Consider the following 20,609-nt stretch of genomic DNA (forward strand, 5'->3'; position numbering starts at 1 on the left):
CTCTTTTACTATATAGTATTACTAAAGATAAATGTTAGACAACAGCACACTTACAATAATAAAAAATTAAAGTTCCAGAATACATCTCAGAATAAACGCAAGGATATGGAATTGGATATCGACTTTTCCAAAATAAAGAAAATAAAACAAGAGGATACCACAGACAGTGCGTCGTCGTCACCCCTCCCGTCACCTGCGCTACGCGACACAGAGAAATGGAATCCAGCGAGGCTTACTCAAGATACATTGTTTATTATGGGATCTCATGCACATAAAGTAAATATACTAATTTAATAATAAGTAAAATAAGGCTTGTTGAATTATAGATTAAAATAATAATAAAAAAAACTTTTGTTACATAACTTTTTACTGAAATCAATAGTTTATCTGGTCATCAGTGGTGATAGCCCAGGAGGTCGGACTTCGACTTTACTTTCGGGAGCCGCGTTCGGATCCCAGCCAGCACTTTTAGTTTTTTCTAAATTATGTGAATTTTAAGCAATTAATAGAATACATAGTATCTTAAACAGTGAAGGAAAACACCGTGAGAAAACCTGCATGACTTTCTCAAAAGTATGTGGAATCCACTTGTCCACACTTGGCAAGCGTGGTGCACTATGGCGTTCCCCTCTTCATATACAACGATAAATATTTTAAAAAATCAATAAATAAATAAATACAGTTCTGTGTTCACATCTAAGTTCAAAGGTCAAGGTTATGGTCCTAGTTAATATTAAAACAATAATTATACACATTAAAAAATCGAGTTATTGTAAAGCTGTAGGTGTCCTTGTACCCTAGTTAAAATGGTAAAAATAAACCCTTATTAACTTATATAATAGATAATGCTTGTATAACTATCTATACTTATAATAAAACTGTAACTGGAAGATTTCTGTACATTTAATATATTTTGAAAATTTTGACCGGGGGATGCTTTATAATCGGTACTGAGTCCAAAACAGATTTTTATTTAATTTTTGTCCGTCTGTCTGTCTATCTATCAAGCATGTGTTGTCTAATTTTTATAAGGATCTAATAAAAAATGTCGGAGATAAAGGACATAACTCCTCGCTAATAACAGCAAGTCGCAAGGCATTTGGGACAGCGATCGAATGCATGTGTAACATCCTACTAATATTATAAATATGAAAGTTTGTTAGTGTGGATGTATGGATGTATATATGTATGTTTGTATGTATCAACTAATATAATTACAACTTATTAACTCAGTATACCACGTAAAATAATATTAGGTACAGAGCTAGCTACGATGATTATGATGTTAGCATCACATCTATTCTATCTCGATTGACTCATCTCGATTGACTCATACGCGGACGAAGTCGCGAGGGTCCGCTAGTTGTTAATAGAAGTGGTGATAGCACATTGGGTTGGAGCTCCACTTCCCTTTCGGGGTGCCGAGTTCGAATCCTAGCACGCACCTCTAACTTTTGTGTTTTAAGTAATTAAAATATCACTTGCTTCAACGGTGAACAAAAACATGTTGAGGAAATCTGCATGCCTGAGAGTTCTACACATTGTTCTCAAAGTTGTGTGGAGTCCACCAATCCGCACTGGGCTTGTGTATATGGCGCTATGGCTTGTACCCCTTCTCATTGTGGGAGGAGACCCGTACTCTGCAGTCGGCTGGTCATTACCAGCCGACTGCAGAGTACGGGTCTCCTACGGGTCAACCCATTGGTTGATTTGATGGTGATGATGAGTGCTTGTTCGATCTTATTCCCTCCCCCTTATAACGTCATTTCTCTCAAAAGTTAATCACAAAGTGATCTCACAAATCAGAACCCAAAACTTTGGCCGAAGTCAGTTAACACTGATCTGGTTAAGGACTTTTTTTTCCATAACAAGTTAACCCCTGACTGCAATCTCACCTGATAGTAAATGATGGTGCAGTCTAAAATGGTAAATGGCTAACCTTTTAGGGGTATGGCAGTTATGTCAAATCCATACCTCTAATCGGTTTCTACGCGACATTTTATTGGAACGCTAAATCGCTTAGTGGCACATCTTTATCGGTATGGTGGTAACTAGCCACGGCCGAAGCCTCCCACCAGACCAGACCAGCGAAAATTCAGGAATTATAAATTGCCAGATCGCCTCTACCGGGGATTGAACCCGGGACTTCCACTTAAAACCGCAGCGCTTACAGGTGGTCGTGTAAACGTCCTTCTTAAACGTCAAACATTTAAACCATTTACCTCATTGAGATATTAAAGTCAAGTCGTTAACTTCTACTCTATTTCAGGTATTAGGTCTTGGTAACTCACGTGGACGCCTATACACAAGACATCCTGGTTTACTCCGATATCCAGCGGATACTGCTGATAAAGAGTGGATAGCTACCCATAATCTTGTTAATGCTGTTGGCGGTAAAACATACATAATGGTATGATAGTTTTTTGATTTTACTATCTATTATTGGCGCAGTGGGCAGTGATCCTGCTTTCTTAGTCCAAAGCCGTGGGTTCGATTACCACATATTATGAACATTAAGCTTAATTTGCTATAGTCCGCGAAAACCAGAAGAATCTTGTATGGTGTAATTTATAATTCCTCCAATCCTAATACTCCACACCAAACAGATCTTCGGCAATGTACCCTCACGCACGTTTCGCTCCGAAACCGAGCATCCTCAGGAGATGTTGACTTTACAATGAATAATTGTTAAGAATTCTTAAAAATTATTATATAACCGAAGATCTGTTTGGTGTGGAGTATTAGGATTGAAGAAATTATAAATTACACCATGCAGATTCTCCTGCTGATCGCGGAGTAATATATTATGGATTTACGCAAAGTAACGCCTGCTTCTACCCAATATCCAAATCTCTGAGAAATGAAGAGAAAATGCATTTATTTATTTTAGGTATTGGAAGATATTGAAGAACTTGCAACCAGTGATGCCTATAAACACAATTCACTGCCTCTGCTGGGGGAATTAACAGGATTTAAAGTACCACCGTTTATGTTAAAAAAGATAAAAACGTATGCATTAAAGCGAGCACTAAACGGGGATGTCAGTAATGCGGGTAGTCCTCAACCATGTACAAGTACTTCTCAAGAGGATAAATTTAAAATTGAAGATATAAAACTGGAAGCTCACGACGATTTTGACTCAGCAAATTTTAATGCAAGTCAGTACATGGCGAATTCTGACACCTCGCGAGATTTTGCTGAAGACTCACTTATGAAGGAAGACACAGATTTCGCCGACATAAAGGTTGAGGACATAGATGATATAAAAGTTGACAGTATAAAAGTGGAAGATCTGGACGATATTAAAGTTAATCCGGCGGGCGGTTTGAATGTCAGTGGCATTAAAGTTGAAAACATCGATGACATAAATGTTGATGCGATAAAAGTTGAGGATATCAAGTTGGAAAGCGATGACGCTTTCGATCTTTGCAAACAATCTGACGAGGATGATCAGAATCTTGTGGAAGGGTTGTTGGAGTCCGATATAGAGTTTTTAAGCCGTAATTTAGGTAATATCGAAAGCGAAGCTGATGCTAGGAAAACCATCGAGAAACTAACCGGGGCTAATCCGGACACGATTACTCTTGTCGGTGATGAATTTGATTTGGGGACAACTCTCAACACAAATAACGTAAGTATTGCAATATCTACATAATATATCTTAGAATTCTTATATCTTCGAATTGTCCAAGTAATCGCACCATCATTATCATCATCATATCAACCCATTACCGGCCCACTACAGGGCGTTGGTCTTCTCCTATAATGAGAAGAGGGTCAAGGCCGTAGTCCACCACGCTGGCCCAGTGCGAATTGGTGGACTCCACACACCTTTGAGAACATTATGAAGAATTCCCATGAATGCAGGTTTTCTCACGATGTTTTCCTTCAACGTTGAAGCAAGTTATATTTTAATTGCTAAAAAAAGTTTCTTCGCATTTTTGAAGAAAACGCTTGAACCGAATTTGTGTTACTCTCACAGACGCTGCACTAGGTCCATAAACATCTCAATTTTTTTTCGCGTATTGCGTTACATGTTCACAATACGAGAAACAAATAAAAGTCACATATTTTCCTGGTTTCAATTTGGAATTATCTTCTTTAAAATTTAAACTCTAAATGATACCAAAACCAGCCATATAAAAATAGTATAGCCAAAGAGATTTTATTACAAGTTCATACAAACTATAATGCGAAAAGACTTTCTCCCCAACCTATTATATTTGTCAATGGTTATGTGGTTAAAGGGTAATAAAAGAGAATTTAAGCTGAATTTAGAAATTGACTTACACATTAACATCAAAACTACTTGTGGTTTGCCTTAGGACATCATTCCCACCTCATGAGTTTTTATGTATGAAGAAAGTACTCCTACTACTTGTTCTTAGTTGTTACAGTCTTGACAGACTGGTTGTGGTCGTCATCTGGGTGTTGTGGCTCGCTTTACAATCCGTCGCCACTCTTCTCTAACTAAGTAGTCCTAGTTAAAAGACTTATTTCTATATTAATTTTGTATTTTTGCGTATATTGAGGTAGGAGACACAAGACAAAATCTCTGATATCATTTACCCGAATGTTGCCGTATTTATTACTTCCGACCTCTATATTTATTTTCAACGGGCCCGATGGTTTTGTCGTGATTGGAATATATTACAATAAAACAAAAGTCCACTCATTTAAATTTGTTTAAACCTTCTTACATTGGTATTTACCTTATTTTGTTTTTAGTTCACAGGAAACCAAAACACAAAATGCATAACTGTAGCGTCAACAACCAGTGGGATGGTACACAGTGTACCAGTAGCGCACTTAGCCACTCCTCCCCGCATCACTGGCAGTACTGTCCACTATTACACCAGTAGTGGAGTTCAACCAACTGGGCAGAGAACCATACATCATTTGCCTCAAGCTACTGTCACTATACAGAGCATACCGGGGTCCAATTCGCATATGATTCGAGGGTAAGTTTTCTCATTAAATACTTATCAAAATGGTACACACTGTACTAATACTCACTTAGCCGCTCCTCCCCGCATCACTGGTAGTACTATCCACTATTATACCAGCAGTGGAGTCCAACCAACTGGGCATAGAACCATACATAATTTTCCGCAAGCTACTGTCACTATACAGATAATACCTGGGACCAATAAACATATGATTCCAGGGTAAGTTTATCAAATAATGCATTAAATACGATTAACAATGGTACACAGTCGACCGGTGGCATGGTAGACAGTGTCATAATTGCGCACTTAGTTGCACTTTCCCGCGTCACGGACAGTACTGTCCCCTATTATACCAGTAGTGAAGTCCCACCCACTGGGAGAACCGTATATCATCTGCAGCAAGCTACTGTCACTATACAGAGCATACTGAGGTCCAACCAACGCTTTAAATTCGTACGAATTGCAAAGGTACACGGTGCACCAGTGACATGGTACACTGTACCAATAGTGCACTCAGCCGCTTCTCCCTAGGTCACTGGCAGTACTATACTAGAGGATAATACTGCCAGTGACCTATGGGGAGCAGTTGGTTGGACTCCACTGCTATTATAATTGCCTACTACTATTACCAGCAGTTTAGTCCAACATAATGGGCGAATCATTCTGGGCCAATCTAATAAAAAGAAAATCATCATCATCATCATCACCACATCAACCCATTAACAGCCCACTAAAGAGGATGGGTCTCCTCCCACAATGAGGAGGGGTTAAGTGCACCATGCTGGCCCAATACGGATTGGTGGACAAAAAGAAAATGGTATTGCCCCTGCCTTATATGGTTTCGTTACCAGTGGTAAAAAGTGGTTGGTTTAGTCTAGAGTGTTGGTATACTGAGTGAAAGTCCTTTCTTGGAACATTTTACTATATTTCTAAAGTTTGTGCATTGAGTCCTGTCTACTGAACATATTTTACTTTTATTTAGAATACTTTATTGCACAAACTTGTTTCTTGTATTGTTTATACACACAAGAAACGAAAAAATAAAATTAAAAACAATAAAAAATAAAAAATGTTAAATGCAATTGTGTGCAAAGACGGTCTTATTGCAAAAGCAATCTCTTACAGACAACCCTTCGTGAAAGTAATTATAGAAAACATGAAAGTGGAACGGTACAAAAAATAAAACATGCACGGGCGAGAAAAAAATAAAAGGAGAAAACTGCAATAGAAATAACAATAAATAGACATTATATATTAACAACATACTATTAAGCTTCATATTAAAATTGTATAAATTATGGATAGAAGCAGGCGTTACTTTGCGGAAATCCATGATATATTAGGAAAATGAAGCTTAATTTGCTATACTCCGGAAAAAGCAGGAAAATCTGTCAAGTTACAATTATTCATTGTAAAGTCAACATCTCCTGAGGATGCTCCGGTTTCGGAGCGAAACGTGCGTAGAGGGTACATTGCCGAAGATATGTTTGGTGTGGAGTATAAGGATTGAAGAAATTATAAATTACACCATACAGATTCTCCTGCTTTTCGCGGAGTATAGCAAATTGAGCTTAATTTTCATAATATTGTATAAATTGTTACAGAATCCCTATCAACACCAAATCTGGCACTATCAGCACGGTGATGTCTCAAGGTACGGCCAGTACGATCATCGGCTTCGGAACACGAACATCTAACGCTACCCTAATCGGAACGCCCACACAGTATGTCAATGTTTCTTCCAAATCTTTTCCCACAGGCAACATCTTGCACAACGCTATCGTTTCAAAGAATATCATAAACCGCAGTACTGTAACATCGGGAGTCTCGTTCAACTTAACTGGTGTAAGACCATTATTGCACACAACTACCCCAAAGAGTACTTTAATCACAGCTTCATCGGCTGATTTCGATAGTATTTCTACAGCGAAAGACATAATTGATAACGCATGTAACTCATCTTTGATGTTGAAAAAGGTTTTGACTCTAGGCAGTTCGGGAGCTACGAAATCCTTTATGATGCATAATACCCAAAAGGTCTTGTCCACTGGTTTCGCTAACGGGGTCACTCCACCACCTAATGTCACCATTGTTAGTTCGGGCACTAGTGGTGGCATGTTGAATAATAATAACGGTGCGAATATCATTTGTCCAACCTCTGGAAACTTAAGCGCTACACATGCAACACTGTCTGCTTTGTTATCTTCTAACGCCGAAAATACACAAGCTAAAAAGAATTGATACTAGCTTTCCGTTTAAGAGGGCTTGAAAACCGGTTCGAAATGGTAAGGGCCAAAAATAGCGGTTTCGTACTTTAACTAGTTTCCTTTAACCAGTGATAAGTGAACGGTTTCCGGTTCGAAATCTGGTCAAAGAGTGAACGAAACGCAATTAGCAGCTTGGTGGGCGGGGCCGGCTTAGCGTGTAACGTCTAATCGTTAATTCCGCTTACACGTGCAAGAAACCGGTTAGGGAGACGTTTGATTTACCGTTTCCAAATCAATTAGTTCGATCGAAACCGAAAGATTCAATCTACATAAGTATCTTCTATTTCGAAACGGGTTTCAAGCCCTGATGTTAAATTACATTCCAGTTGTTTACCACAGTTTCGATCTCAGTATACTGATTTTATTGTATTCTTAGGAATTAAGTATTTCTTTGATTTTATATTATTGACAATTTCTTGTTTTACAACCGTATAATATTTTGTTTTGTTTAATTATTTATAATTGTGAGTGATAGGCAAAATCGTGTGTGTATTTGAAAAAAAAGTATCGCATGAATAATTATATCTACCTCTTTATGTTACCTGATTAATTAGTTTATAAATTAGAGTCAAAATGAGAATCTTTGAAGTACGAAAAAGGATAAGTAAACGTGCATTCCCAAATTTACAAAGTTGATATTCACCTGTACTAAAAAGATTCTCATTAATTAAATGTTGTGAAAATGTGTCTATGCATAATATTATAAATGTGTTAAATATAGTTCGTTAAAATAATAATATTGATACACCCTATGTCTCAGGAAGATTATATCAGATGAGATTTTACTTTTCATTGTGTATGTGGTGATAAATTTGTGATTCATTAAAGTAGTTAATGAACTCAAAGCTATATCTAAACCTTTAAAACTTCTATGATGACCATATATATATTTAAGACGCTAAGCGCAGTATGGTTTAGACTAGACACATCAATTTCCATTTTCTGCTAATTTACGCTTTTTATGTGAGGCTTTGTTATTTAATAATCTTTATTAGTATTTTTTACGCATCGTATTATATCGCTTATTTTCGACAAGGATGACATAAGTAAACAGGAATATTTAGGTAATAGGCATGATGACGGTAACAACTAAGCGCTCAGATATTGTATTTATCTTTTATTATATATGTTTCATGTATTATAAACAACAAATTTTTTTAATACTCTAAATTAAATAAGTATTTATTTTCAATTACTAAAACTGAAAAACCTAGCGATCAGCCATGAAACATGAAACGCTGAATTCAAAATGATGACGTCACGTCTATATAAACATAACTTTTTACCGCTTGAAATTCGAACATAACTACTTATATCAAGTATTTTATGATTTCAAACCAATAACAATGATTTCAAAACAATAATCTTTAAGTATGGAACATCTTACTAAAGCTCTTATTTGCCTATGACTTAACGAGTTCGGCCATGCCACTCGGCAAGCGTTTTCGTGGAAAATATTTTTCTTAAAACATAATATTTTTTGCAATTATTAACAAACCTCTAATTTCTCCACAAATAAGATATTTTTTGCATATAGTAAATACTTCCAAACATCATTGGACAGTTTTTCAAAATAAGTCATCATGCCTACTATGAACCTAAATACAGAAAATAAATCTGGTTTTAGCGACAAATTTCTCAAAGATGAAAGCGGGACAGACAATGTGAAACTATAAGGCTTTTATTGTCGTTTAGAAAATATTTTTAATCAAAGTTATAAAACGCTCCTCTCAAATTTAACGTTTAAAAAGTGTCATCTTTGTCGCGTGTTAGTAAGAAGTGTTATAATGTATACAGTGCGGGTGCGAGTTGAATACCAATCTAAAGCATACAGTAGTTGCAGTGACCTACCTATCTTCTTCATGCATCCATACATACACAAAGGCTCGGCACCGGGCTATTATGTCAACTTTTTCTATTTTAAACATACTTTCTTCCAAAAGGAGCAGTTTAAATATTCAATTTATGTATGTTCGGACATAACTCCGTCATTTAAAGGTACATTTGCAACATGCTTTTTTTGATCGAAAGTGATTAATTAAGAAATGGTCCCATTTAAATTTCATATAGTAGAGTTGAAGAGTTTCGGACGACAACGAAACTGTTAAAAATATATATATATATATTGCATAAACATGCATTGTTTACGCTATCACACAACTTAACATTATGCTGTACACTCGAAAAGGTTACGGTGATGTATTCAGTTTATCGGGGTACACCCACATTATCTATCAAAGTTAGTAGAAGTTGAAATTTTTCCGCGACTGAAACTATTTGTACCACATGGTATTTAGATTTATACAAAAATGGATTAACTTTTGAGCCGGTATATGTTGCTGGATTATGTTCCAGATGAGAACTCAACTCATGCGCACACTGTAATCATATCAGCTTTATTTTTTGTGCATTTATTTTAGTATTCATAAAGAATATAAGGAAAGGTTACGCTTTGCTTCATTTGACTGATCTTAAAACTAAGTATTCAGATGCTTGATTATTGTTATTTTTAGCTTACTTTACAAGTCTATTAATTGTAAGAATATTGAATGCTCGTATTTTCGGAAGGCGTCTGACTCGTAGATTTTAAATCCTAAATATTCCAAACGAAAAGATTAACTTAGAGTAGTAGAACAGTACTTTGCTGTATCTGAGACATAGTAATGTTACGCCCAAACTCTTCAGATGTCAGATTAAATTTAGTTATACTAGCCTTTTCCTTTTGAAGTGGTGAACACTTAGTGGATACGACTTCGGCCTTCCTTTGCCAAGGCGGGGTCGGGGATCGAACACGGTCTCCTCGGCATGCACCTCGTAACTTTTCCAAGCTATGTGCGTTATAAGCAATTAAATATTGCATAAAGAAAACCTGCACGCAGAGTTCTGCATAATGTTCTCAGAGGCATTTAAAATCTGAATTTGGGCAGTGTGGTGAACTAATGGGAACTCATTAGGGTTGATGATCGGTTTTCGACTCATTACCGTAAGTAAGGATAGCACTACTAAATTAAATCTGTCATCTGAAGATTTTAGATCAGACATCGGGCGGAATGAGGGTGTTAGTATAAGTAAAGATCTCCTAAATTTCTCGATGTAATAATGTTGTCGTATACTCCATTTTACGACCAAAATAACGTAGTTGATTAGAGAAAATAGTATTCTAAATCGATGTAAGCAAAAAATAAGCGTTTTGCTTTGCATAAAAAAATAAATAAAACGGCATTAGACTATTTATATGTCAGTGTCAAATAGAGTCAAACAGCTTTTTTGCTTATAAAAGTTTTAAATTTGGCGTGCCTACGTGCTTTTTTTTATATGTTAGTGACGTTAAGTTTTCTATTGATGCAATAATAGATTATGCTTTTGGCAATTTTTAAGCTTTAACAACTGATTCAGTTGGGACAAAAAGACTGCTTCTTATTATTATTTATTTTTTCTATTATTGCTTATACGGCTTTTGGTGCAATTTTGCTTTTATATTATTATTATTTTTTGATTGTTTCATTAGCTATTGTTTTTTAATATTATTTTTGTTAGGCTTTTTTAGTGCCATTATATTATGCTTAGTTAGAATCCTTAAGAACCGCTTTAAATATTGGGAAATAAGCAAAATGACAATTAGTAGCGGTGATAGCCCAGTCGAATCCCAACACGCACCTCTGACTTTTATGTGCGTTTTAATTACTAAAATATCACTTGCTTCAACGGTGAAGGAAAACATCGTAAGGAAACCTGCATGCCTGAGAGTTCTATAATGTTCTCAAAGGCGTGTGGAGTCCACCAATTCGCACTGGGTCAGCTTGGTGGACTATGGCCTTAACCCCTCATTCTTGGAGGAGAAGTGTGCACTGTAGTGAGCCGGTAATGGATGATGAGGATGATGAGGATGATGATGATGATGATGATGAAGATGATGAAGATGATGAATCAAAAGGTTTTCCTCAAAGTTTAGGTTAACAATCTTCTTGCCATACTATGGTGCTGATCAGACACAGCCTGGCACTAATGATATCAAACCAATATAGTGTGAAGTGCCCCAAATTACGATTCTTTACATCGACTGTTTATTCGCTACCGTTCGCGAATAAGTGAAATCGGCAAAAAATACGTATTAGTAATTTATTCGATCAAAACTATGTTAAAACCGAAATTATGAACAAGTTCTTCAAAATTCTACTGATAGGTATTAGTAATCAAATGAATATAAAAAAATATTGTTAATTCAACAATAAATTTGAAAAGCGCTCTATTAAAAGATTTATTCAATATTTATATCTAAATATTACAAAATATCCTATTTATAAATTATGTCACAAGGAACGTTTTGTTTCTACATAGTGTCGTCATTTGATAACCCAGCTACGTACTAAAAAGTCTATGCAGTTGTCTAAAAATGGAAAAAGGTTTAATAGCGGCAGATCCGCGAAACTTCTAAAATCACACGCTGTTAGGGAAGCTTACGTATTTTTATTTTAGGTTTTATTGATTTTATTATATCTATTTATAATTATTATTTAAATAAGCTTCAACGCTTGTTATAATTTAGAAAGAAAAAGTTCGTACGTTCTATTCTGTATTTTCATGGAAAGATTTATCACTATTTTTAAAATATTAAGCTTAAAGTAGTAACTGTTTCATAAAAGTAGCCGATGTGTTTAGATGTCGATAAGCTTTAAAACAAAACACGCCTGTTTTATTTAGTACTTCTAAAGTGCAATTTGTTTAATTTTGGGACTTTAAACTGTTCCTTCTATTTATTTAAAGGTGATGAAAAAAGTATTTTTTTCATTAGATTATAAGAAAGCCTAGGAATATTTTTTTTGTGTTGTGGCTTAGCTATGTGTTTTGCTTAATTGTTCTTTTGTATGTAACGAAGTTAGCTTACAGAACGCACGATCTTATTGGCCGGCCTGAAGTTTGCTCTTGGTTTGTACCATGTACAATGCAACTGTTTTATGAATTTGAAAACTATGTACGCAACATCTTGCTCTTTTGTGAGTTACTTCAGTTCGACCAACTTAAATCGCGTGTACGATATCATTTGCTTTTATCGTAAATACTGGTTGTGAATCTCCAAAGACTATTTCCTTATTTCAGAGTTAAATGTATTTTTTGAAATCTGATTAGGTATATATATTTTCTAAAGCTACGTTTACTTTATTATCTAAGATATTAATATTAATATTTTTAGCTGATCCAAAAAATACCTTTGAGATTATATTCAAAAGTTCTTATTTTTAAATAATTTGTTATGGCGTAAATGGCTATGAAGCGATGAAGTTATTTCGATGTTTTTCCTCCTATAGCGACTATACATCAAATTAAGCATATTTGCCGTAATTATATACATGTGTGTACGCTTCAAGTTCTAATAATGTCATGCGTCTTGTACGACACTACATAGAGGTTTGAAACGGGTGTGTACGAGTTATACGGATAATGCTGTCAAGCTGATTGAATGCTAGGTTGACATGAGATGTCACCTTGAGAGAAAACTATCCCGTTTATTGTAGCTACATTGTTTAATATCGTGGCAATACAATTATAAATACTGTGTGAACAAATTATGGTGATTTTCTTGGAGACTCAGGAATCAAATTTTCTAGTTCCGAATAACGGGATTTTTAAACGAACTCGCTTATTTATTTATCCTTTAACTTAGATGCACTTATTAATACGCGGTGTCACATATTTCTAGGTCATAAGCTAATAAACCGTTTCACTAAATTGTATTGGACTTCTGATGTCGAATTGTTTTAACCGTAATGATAATTGCGGACACGGTCGGCATTGACAGCGATATCTTAACCCATGTGGCGAGCGAGTTAATATATAAATCTCAGATACGAGTTTCGAATTAATGATTGCTGCTACAAAGATTTGTATGTATCAGCACTTTAAGTTTTCTATAGTAAAACTAAAAGTGAGTTTTGGATTAGGAATCTTGACGACGGCTTTTCTAAGAAGTCTATAAATAATCTTATAATAAAAAAAAAATGGCATTTTCTACGCGTTGACGAATATAAAGATTTTTTTTGAATTATGTAAATCGGGTTCAGCTTTCGTATTAAAAATGAGGCTACTGAATGGTTACGATTTTTCCATGAACGATTTCCAAATGTTCTCTTCTCTAGGTTTATATAGGATAGTGGCTTTGTAAAAATGTTTCAAAAGGCTGCAGAAATGTTATTTTGGAATATATAAACGGAGTATTCAACAGTTTTGGGCGATTAGAAATCGTGATAATCTATCGCGTGCAACATTTCTGTTTTTTTTTTATATCCACTAGGCACTACTAACTATGCTCTGAGATGCATTTACATTTTCTTCAAGACCTAAATTGCAAGAAGCTAAATGAAGACGTTGAATGGCTGTCAAAATACAATGCTACCTAGCGTTGTTTTGCAAGAAATTTGCGTATTTGAGGCATGTATTTACAATGGGCGCTTGCAATTCATAACGATGGGTTAAGTGGCTGGGAAATAAACATTGACCGCAAGAGGATGTCTATTGCCGCTGTTTAGAATTCTGAGTACCGCTCAACTATGTTGCCTTGCGAGAGAACATAATATGGTAACTGGTATAAGCTAACCTTTTTCAGTCGGAGAGTAATTTGAAGACGAAGGACGACTGGACTTATTTAGCTAAATCAAGTTTTGCGTTATTTTTTGAATTGAACTTTTGAATATATTTTTGATTGATGATTCTTTCATCAGCGTTTCACTCGCAATATTTTTTTTCCAACCAACGTGTTCAATACATGATTTTGTGTCCGCGTACTTCTTTCTGAATTTTTGGTGTTAATCTCTAAATTCTGGAATAAAACTTTTTATTACTTTGAATATGGATTCCTCATAGTATCAAATCTTACTTTCATTAAACGTTCATAATTTCAACTGATGGAAGTCCACTGCCAGCAATGAGTCTTTTATAAAGATTCCACCCCACGGTCTTGTGCTGCTTGTGTCCAGCCACTCCCTGCGATCAGCTTGATGTAGTTAACGTAGTTAGGGGTTTACCAAAGTTGCGTTTTTGAGTTTGCCAACCCGGAACCTAACTTCCATCTCTCATCAATGCTACATGCCTGGCCCATTGCCACTTCAGCTTCGGAACTCGTTCAGACTTCAGCTATGCTAGTATCTTATGTTCTTCGTTTATTACGTAGTGGTACTTTGAAGCGGTGATATCATAGTGATTAGGACTTCGGGCTCAGTTTGAGTTTCGGGAAGAATTTGTTCCCCTGCATGCACCTCTAACTTTTTGGGAGTTTTTTGAAAGTCTAGCGGATTAGTAGATTGTAAAGTCTACCGATCCGCTCTATGCCAGCGTGGTTAACTACGGCCTGGGCAGTTCTCACTCTTGAGAGGAGATCTGTGGCCTGTAGTGGGTGAGTAGTAGGATGATACTTTCGGCATAACACGCTGATGCTATGGCGCTTCAAATGAGACCACGATTTGGAGCCATTACGGTTAGATTTACATTTAAAAAAGTTAGGAGATACCTCCTCAAAAACTCAACCTAATTACGTCGTTCTCAATAATAATTAACTCTTACTGTTACATTTTGTGCTACCTGGCATATTAAATTGTACACTAATACTTACAGCATTATCTGAAAATCGATTCGTGTCAAGTACTCATCGCCATTGCACTTTGTGTATTAGTCGTATTATGTCGCCTACAGTATTACACCGAGGTACCTTCGTATTGTGCTATATAGATGCCATGATCTGAGTTCAAATAGTAGTGTAATTGTTATTCGGAATATTTCTTGAATTCATCTGTTATGCTACCTCGGTGTATTATTTAATTGCACGTGCAAATTCACAACACCACGACGGCCATAATATGGCGGGTGGGGTGTTGCGAAAGTGTTTCCGGCATTATTTATGTTCACATACATTTGTTATTATTAGAAATAAATCGTTTTAAATATTGTGGCTGTGTAATAAATTTTAACTTGAATGGATTACAAAATGTTTCTTATTACATACTTCTAAATATTATTATTTATTTATGCAAGAAGTAAGTGTATGGAGGTCAGAAATTTTAGTATAATATACCCAAAATGTTTGAATACTTATACTACATTAGAAATGCCCTCGTGCACTATTTCTTTGTACTGTATACTTATTTTCCCACTAATGTTTCAAGTGCGACAGCGTAAAAGCGCTTTGGCTCTACCAATACAAAATTTGTAGAAAAATAAAGCCACTTACCAAGATTAGGCTTTTGTTTGGTTATCTGCTAGGTTCTTTAATTATTACTATAAACAAACGTTGATAAGAACCGCTACTTATTACCAGTAATAAACATCATATAGTAAATACGTTATGGAATTCAGTTTTAAACGCGGCAGAGATTATTATGGAAATCTTGGAATCACATACTCTGCGCATGCATTCAAGAATCAATTAAGGATTCGTTCGAACAGAAATAAATACAAAAAAAGATTCATGGAGCGCCCTGGATTCATGCGCTTCACTGAAATAAGAATTTTTTGCATACACAAATGGTCGCCTATGACCTTTTCCGGAGCCGCATTGATTAAGGATTTTTAAAATACTGCTATTCCTATCGAGATCTTCTCGTCGTCGGCAGTTATAATTATTTAGTTCTTTTATCTGATTTTCTTTACGATTAATCATTACTTTTACGCCATTAAAAAATTGGTACCTACGTATTTTTACAAATCCATGCTGTTCCTTAAGGAAGACGTGATTCTTTAGTCTACTTCCGCACTTAAACCTTCTTATTCTATCTGATCATAGAACAGTGCAGTAGTGCGAAGAATTCTTGTGGTCAGTTGACTAAAAGATTGATTTTCTCAAAAATTGGCTCCATTACCAGTGATTATGTAAGAAACATTCGACAATCTTCCGGAATATGTACACACCTCTTCTATATACAGGATTAATTAAGAAATGTTAGTAAGTTTTCGGCCTTATTGATCCTGTCATTAAAACTAACAACTTTTGTTCTACGACTTTTCAAAATTCAGGATTCATTTATTTTCAAGAAAAAAAATATAAATCACATTCTTTCTGTAAACTGATTTACAGAGTGACACTGAAACTTAAAACCATATGCTTCGAAAACGTCACTTAGTCGGGTCAGTAGTGGCCGCACAATATAGTTGTGGTTCGCGCGCTGTTGCCCATGTTAAATTACAGAGTAGGTAACAAGTAGTGTTTTGGTAAAATATTGAATATTCCACAAACTATCCAGTTAAAAAAAGTCTGAGAACAAAAGCTTTTAGTTTTAATATAGGAGACTCCAGGCCGAGAGCTATCTGGTATATTGGTATATTATTTAATCCTGTATATCCATAGCAAGCACACGAACATGCGAATCCCCTGATTTAGAATAATTTTCGCTGACCTTAACCTAAGAAGCCAGAAAATGCTTTGTCGGCATTTAGAAACTGTCTTCGGAACATTTCCACATTCATCGGTGCTCTAGGAACTCCAAGGTACAAGTTTTGGATGGTCTACACGAACTAACTACCGGATTTCGTTTTGAGGCGCCCGGACCCCAGCCATAGAGGTGAGCAATAGATATTTATTTATTACTTTTTTAACAGGTAAAAAGGTTAAGTTAACAGAGTTTGTAAAAACACAATTGCTATTGGTCATAGGCCGTGATGGAAAATCCTATAGCGACCGACCGACCTATTAAACATTTCCAAACGCAATCAATATTTAAATGTACATACCGAATGGTCATAAATCTTATACTCATAAGTATTAGTTTTTAATCCAGAGTTATTACTTTTACGAATATTGCAACGAAAATCTTTAGTGGACAGTTGCGCATCTCACTTCCAATTGTCACTTTATCCGGGTCTTAATTTTTTCTGTGAAATTCTAATCTAACCATTTGCAAAGGTTATGAATAAAAAGTTGTCAAACTTATACGCAAAATGCATTTCGCAGGTACTAGAGAAAATATGAATACGTGGTTACGAATTCAATATTATGATGCACACGTTATAATATCTATAGATCGCCGTGCAACATGTAAACAGTACGGAATATCTGCCTTATCGTCGTCATTAAGATCCTGCAAAAAAAAACTAAACTAAAAACAAACACTATAAATATCAACTCTTCCTTTTTACGGTTCATGAGATACGGTTCACTAACAGACAAAAAGACATTGACAGACGGATTGCGGAGGTTTAGTAACTGAAATCCCGTGGGCAATTTTGGGTTCGGAACTCAAAAAAGAACACATTATTTTCCAATGACAGTTGTCAATAGCATTTTTGCAGTGTTATTATCCATATGATGTGCACATTAACACGCATATCATACTTTAACATAAATACAGTCGCTGTTTACGTAAAGTGTAACATAAAGTAATAACAAGTCTGGTACATTTTATACCCGGTTTTATTATTTTTGCATAAAACCTTTACATATAGTAGTCGTCTGCGTCCAGTCGCGTTGCACTTGATAAATGCACTGTATTCCCTAAAGGTTTTAAGATCTGTATGTTTAAGCACTTCACTGGTCGAACTCATGAAATAATTTGGGTTGCATCGAAATTGAAGGCGATCGTGATTGCGAGTGCTACGCGCAATTACCCTCTGAAAAGGATCGAGGTATATTGAGATGTCGTGAAAATTTGTTTTTGTGGTTTCTCTACTCTCTTTCGGAATTACAGGCAGTTGATTTCTCTAAGCTCAGATATCTAGCTGCATTGAAAATTTAAATATCGGTGTAGGTTTTTAAACTGACTTAAGAGTAAAGTATGACACCGTATATCATAGGAATAACTTATTTTGCAACGCGATTACTCTGCCAAACACCTATTTTGATGATTCTTTTATTTGTGTGCTATGGGACACCGATGGAACACAGACGTGGTCCCATTTTAATTTGGTGAAGATCGAGTAAAAAAAATACTTCATCAAAGAAATTCTTCAAATATTATAATATAGCGATTTAAGTATTTTTTTATGTAACTTCAGCATTTTCTTTCGAAAGTACCGTTTAGTCGCGTCAAACTGATAATGAAGACCAAGGATGGCCACTGAAACGATACAAAAATAAGTATAACACTACGAGTAGTTGCGATTCGATTATAATATATATTAGGCTCGTCAAATTAAAGAAGCTGATGGTGACGACGTACCGGGAGAACACCTCAACCATGAACCCGGCTTCGGGAAACGCAACACATTGAAAAAGGTTGTGAACAGTAGACAATTGGCTAATTTAACTCAGATACACTTGCAAACCTACCCGTTAAAAATAAAACAATGAAAGAATCGTTTATTTTTATTTATTTTTATGATATTGTGCGATATTGTACTAAATTGGTTTGCGATGCTTTAGCACGCTAACCAAGCCTGTAAAGTGACTAAATGACGATCGTTTTATGGTACTCCTGATAGTAAATTATTTATTTTGACGAATCGCCTTGATACCTATAGAGAACCTTTACCCATTCATATATATGAATCTTTGTTCGTTTGGTAAGAATTTATATTTTAAAATCTTTTATTCCGGAATCGTTCTTGAGTCAATATTTCATAATCCTACTGTCCTACTAATATTATAAAAGTAAAAGTGTGGATGTTTGTTACTCAATGACATAGCATGGATTGAACCGTATTTGCTGAAATTTGTTACAGACAAGATTGTAGTCTGGAATAGCACATAGGTTCCTTTTTTCCCGGGAGAGAGTTACCTCGTTAATAAAAAAACTTTATCCACACGAACGTAGTCGCGGGTATTAGTTAGTGTGTTAAAACATTTAATATTTAATAATAGTTGTTAAAGTCAAGTTTAATAGCGCTGTGAGTTTAATTATATAATTGGACACGTGTATGATACGTTTTCTACTTAACGCGTGCATTGATAAAATTAATTGTGTGAATAGTTTTTATTACTCAATACTTTTCTCAATACGAAGAATAAGTAATTATATTACACAATTTGCCCTAATACTTGACCGTAAGACGTAATATTGAACGTCAACAAAATAGTAGTATATACAGTGGAATAAAAGTCAATTCATACTAACTGTATTAAAGAGATCTGAGTGTCAAAAAAGAGGAAAGTCGGGCTCGAATCGGTTGGGTTCATATAATTTTAAAATATTTTTTTTTTTACAACTACCTGTTAACTAATAAAAGACTCGGTATTCTGTAGGATTATTTAACATTTCAGTACTTTCGATATTACTACCGGAATATTTGTTCAACGTTTTATAAACTACGCAATGAAATTAATAATAATAACGTTTATTATGGACAAAATTCCATAGCTTGTGATCACAGTAAAATTAAAGAATTATTTATTGTTAGTAGCAAGGATCTTATTAACTATATTAATAGTTAACATTTGCCCAACATATCTATAATAATAAAATATATACTACGACAATACACACATCTCCATCTAGCCCTAGCGTAGCTTGTGTTATGGGTACTAAGTTGACTGATGAATATTTTATTAATGAATAATATACATAAATACTTATAATAAACATATAAACACCCGGACACTGAAAAACAGTCATATTCATCACACACACACACATTTTCCAGTTGTAGGAATTGAACCCACGGCCTTTGACTCGGAAAGCAGGGTCGCTGCCTTCTGCGCCAATCGGCCGTCATCTCCTAATTAAGTTACCCTCTTGATTAAATGTTAAACATCTTAGTCATGATTTCACCTTTTGACATTGATGAACCATTATTTAAATTTTTTTTAAATTTTCAAACGCCTTTCAAAATGTCAAAATTAAGGTGGACTGTATTGATGAAATCCCTTCCTTAGAAAATAAAATAGTAGTTAAAATTCATGTTATTAGTACTAAGGCTTATTAGTTGAATCTCCAATGACGTTACTAGGTAAAAATTTGTTGTATTGCTGTTTTTAAAAATAATCGTATTATTCAAGGCTTAAAGTTCATAATAGCGAGTGACAATGTTTGGTGAAGGTAGGAGTACAAAAACGGATTCTCGGAACGGACTTCCAACATTTTTAAAACATTCCTCTATTTTTAATAATAGTTTTATATTCCATTAGATAGTTTTCCACTGCGGACAATATATTGTGACAGACCGTGATAATTAGCTTGAGAAAGATTTCCATTTTACTATTATATCTAACTTTCCATGGTACGGCTGGAACCCATTCCATGAAACCGACTATATTATTTATTTTATAGATTTCGGATGTATTTATAGGAAGTGTGTTGTGTGTGCATTGTCTCAACTTAAGGTTTCAAGGTCTACGTCCGTAGCCCGCGAATTCGGCGTAGCGATTGTGTAGCGGATACAGAGTCGTTATTTTGCGTCAGTAACGGGCATAATAATTATTTCGTGCTACTATAGTGTAAACGTTCAAGTTTTCTAAAACTAAATGCAATTCTGTGTG

The 20,609-nt window shown here is 35.2% G+C and overlaps 1 protein-coding gene across 3 annotated transcripts in view; it reads left to right on the forward strand.

The window, feature by feature from the left end:
- The window catches only part of LOC120624200, a 166,659-nt gene that overhangs the window by 3,496 nt on the left and 142,554 nt on the right, over positions 1-20,609 (forward strand). For 2 of the 3 annotated variants that reach the window (XR_005658753.1, XM_039890594.1), the window contains exons 5-9: positions 73-276; positions 2,270-2,410; positions 2,891-3,631; positions 4,729-4,961; positions 6,554-6,673. Coding sequence is in view for 2 of the 3 variants with exons in the window: in XM_039890594.1 (XP_039746528.1) it covers positions 73-276; positions 2,270-2,410; positions 2,891-3,631; positions 4,729-4,961; positions 6,554-6,673 (1,439 nt within the window). In the remaining variant the exon portion in view is untranslated. Of the gene's footprint in view, positions 1-72; positions 277-2,269; positions 2,411-2,890; positions 3,632-4,728; positions 4,962-6,553; positions 10,668-20,609 lie in introns of those variants that run through there. The other variant, XM_039890593.1, reaches the window with a different exon arrangement.

The sequence above is a fragment of the Pararge aegeria genome, chromosome 6 (genome assembly GCF_905163445.1).
Source record: "Pararge aegeria chromosome 6, ilParAegt1.1, whole genome shotgun sequence".
NCBI lineage: Eukaryota > Metazoa > Arthropoda > Insecta > Lepidoptera > Nymphalidae > Pararge > Pararge aegeria.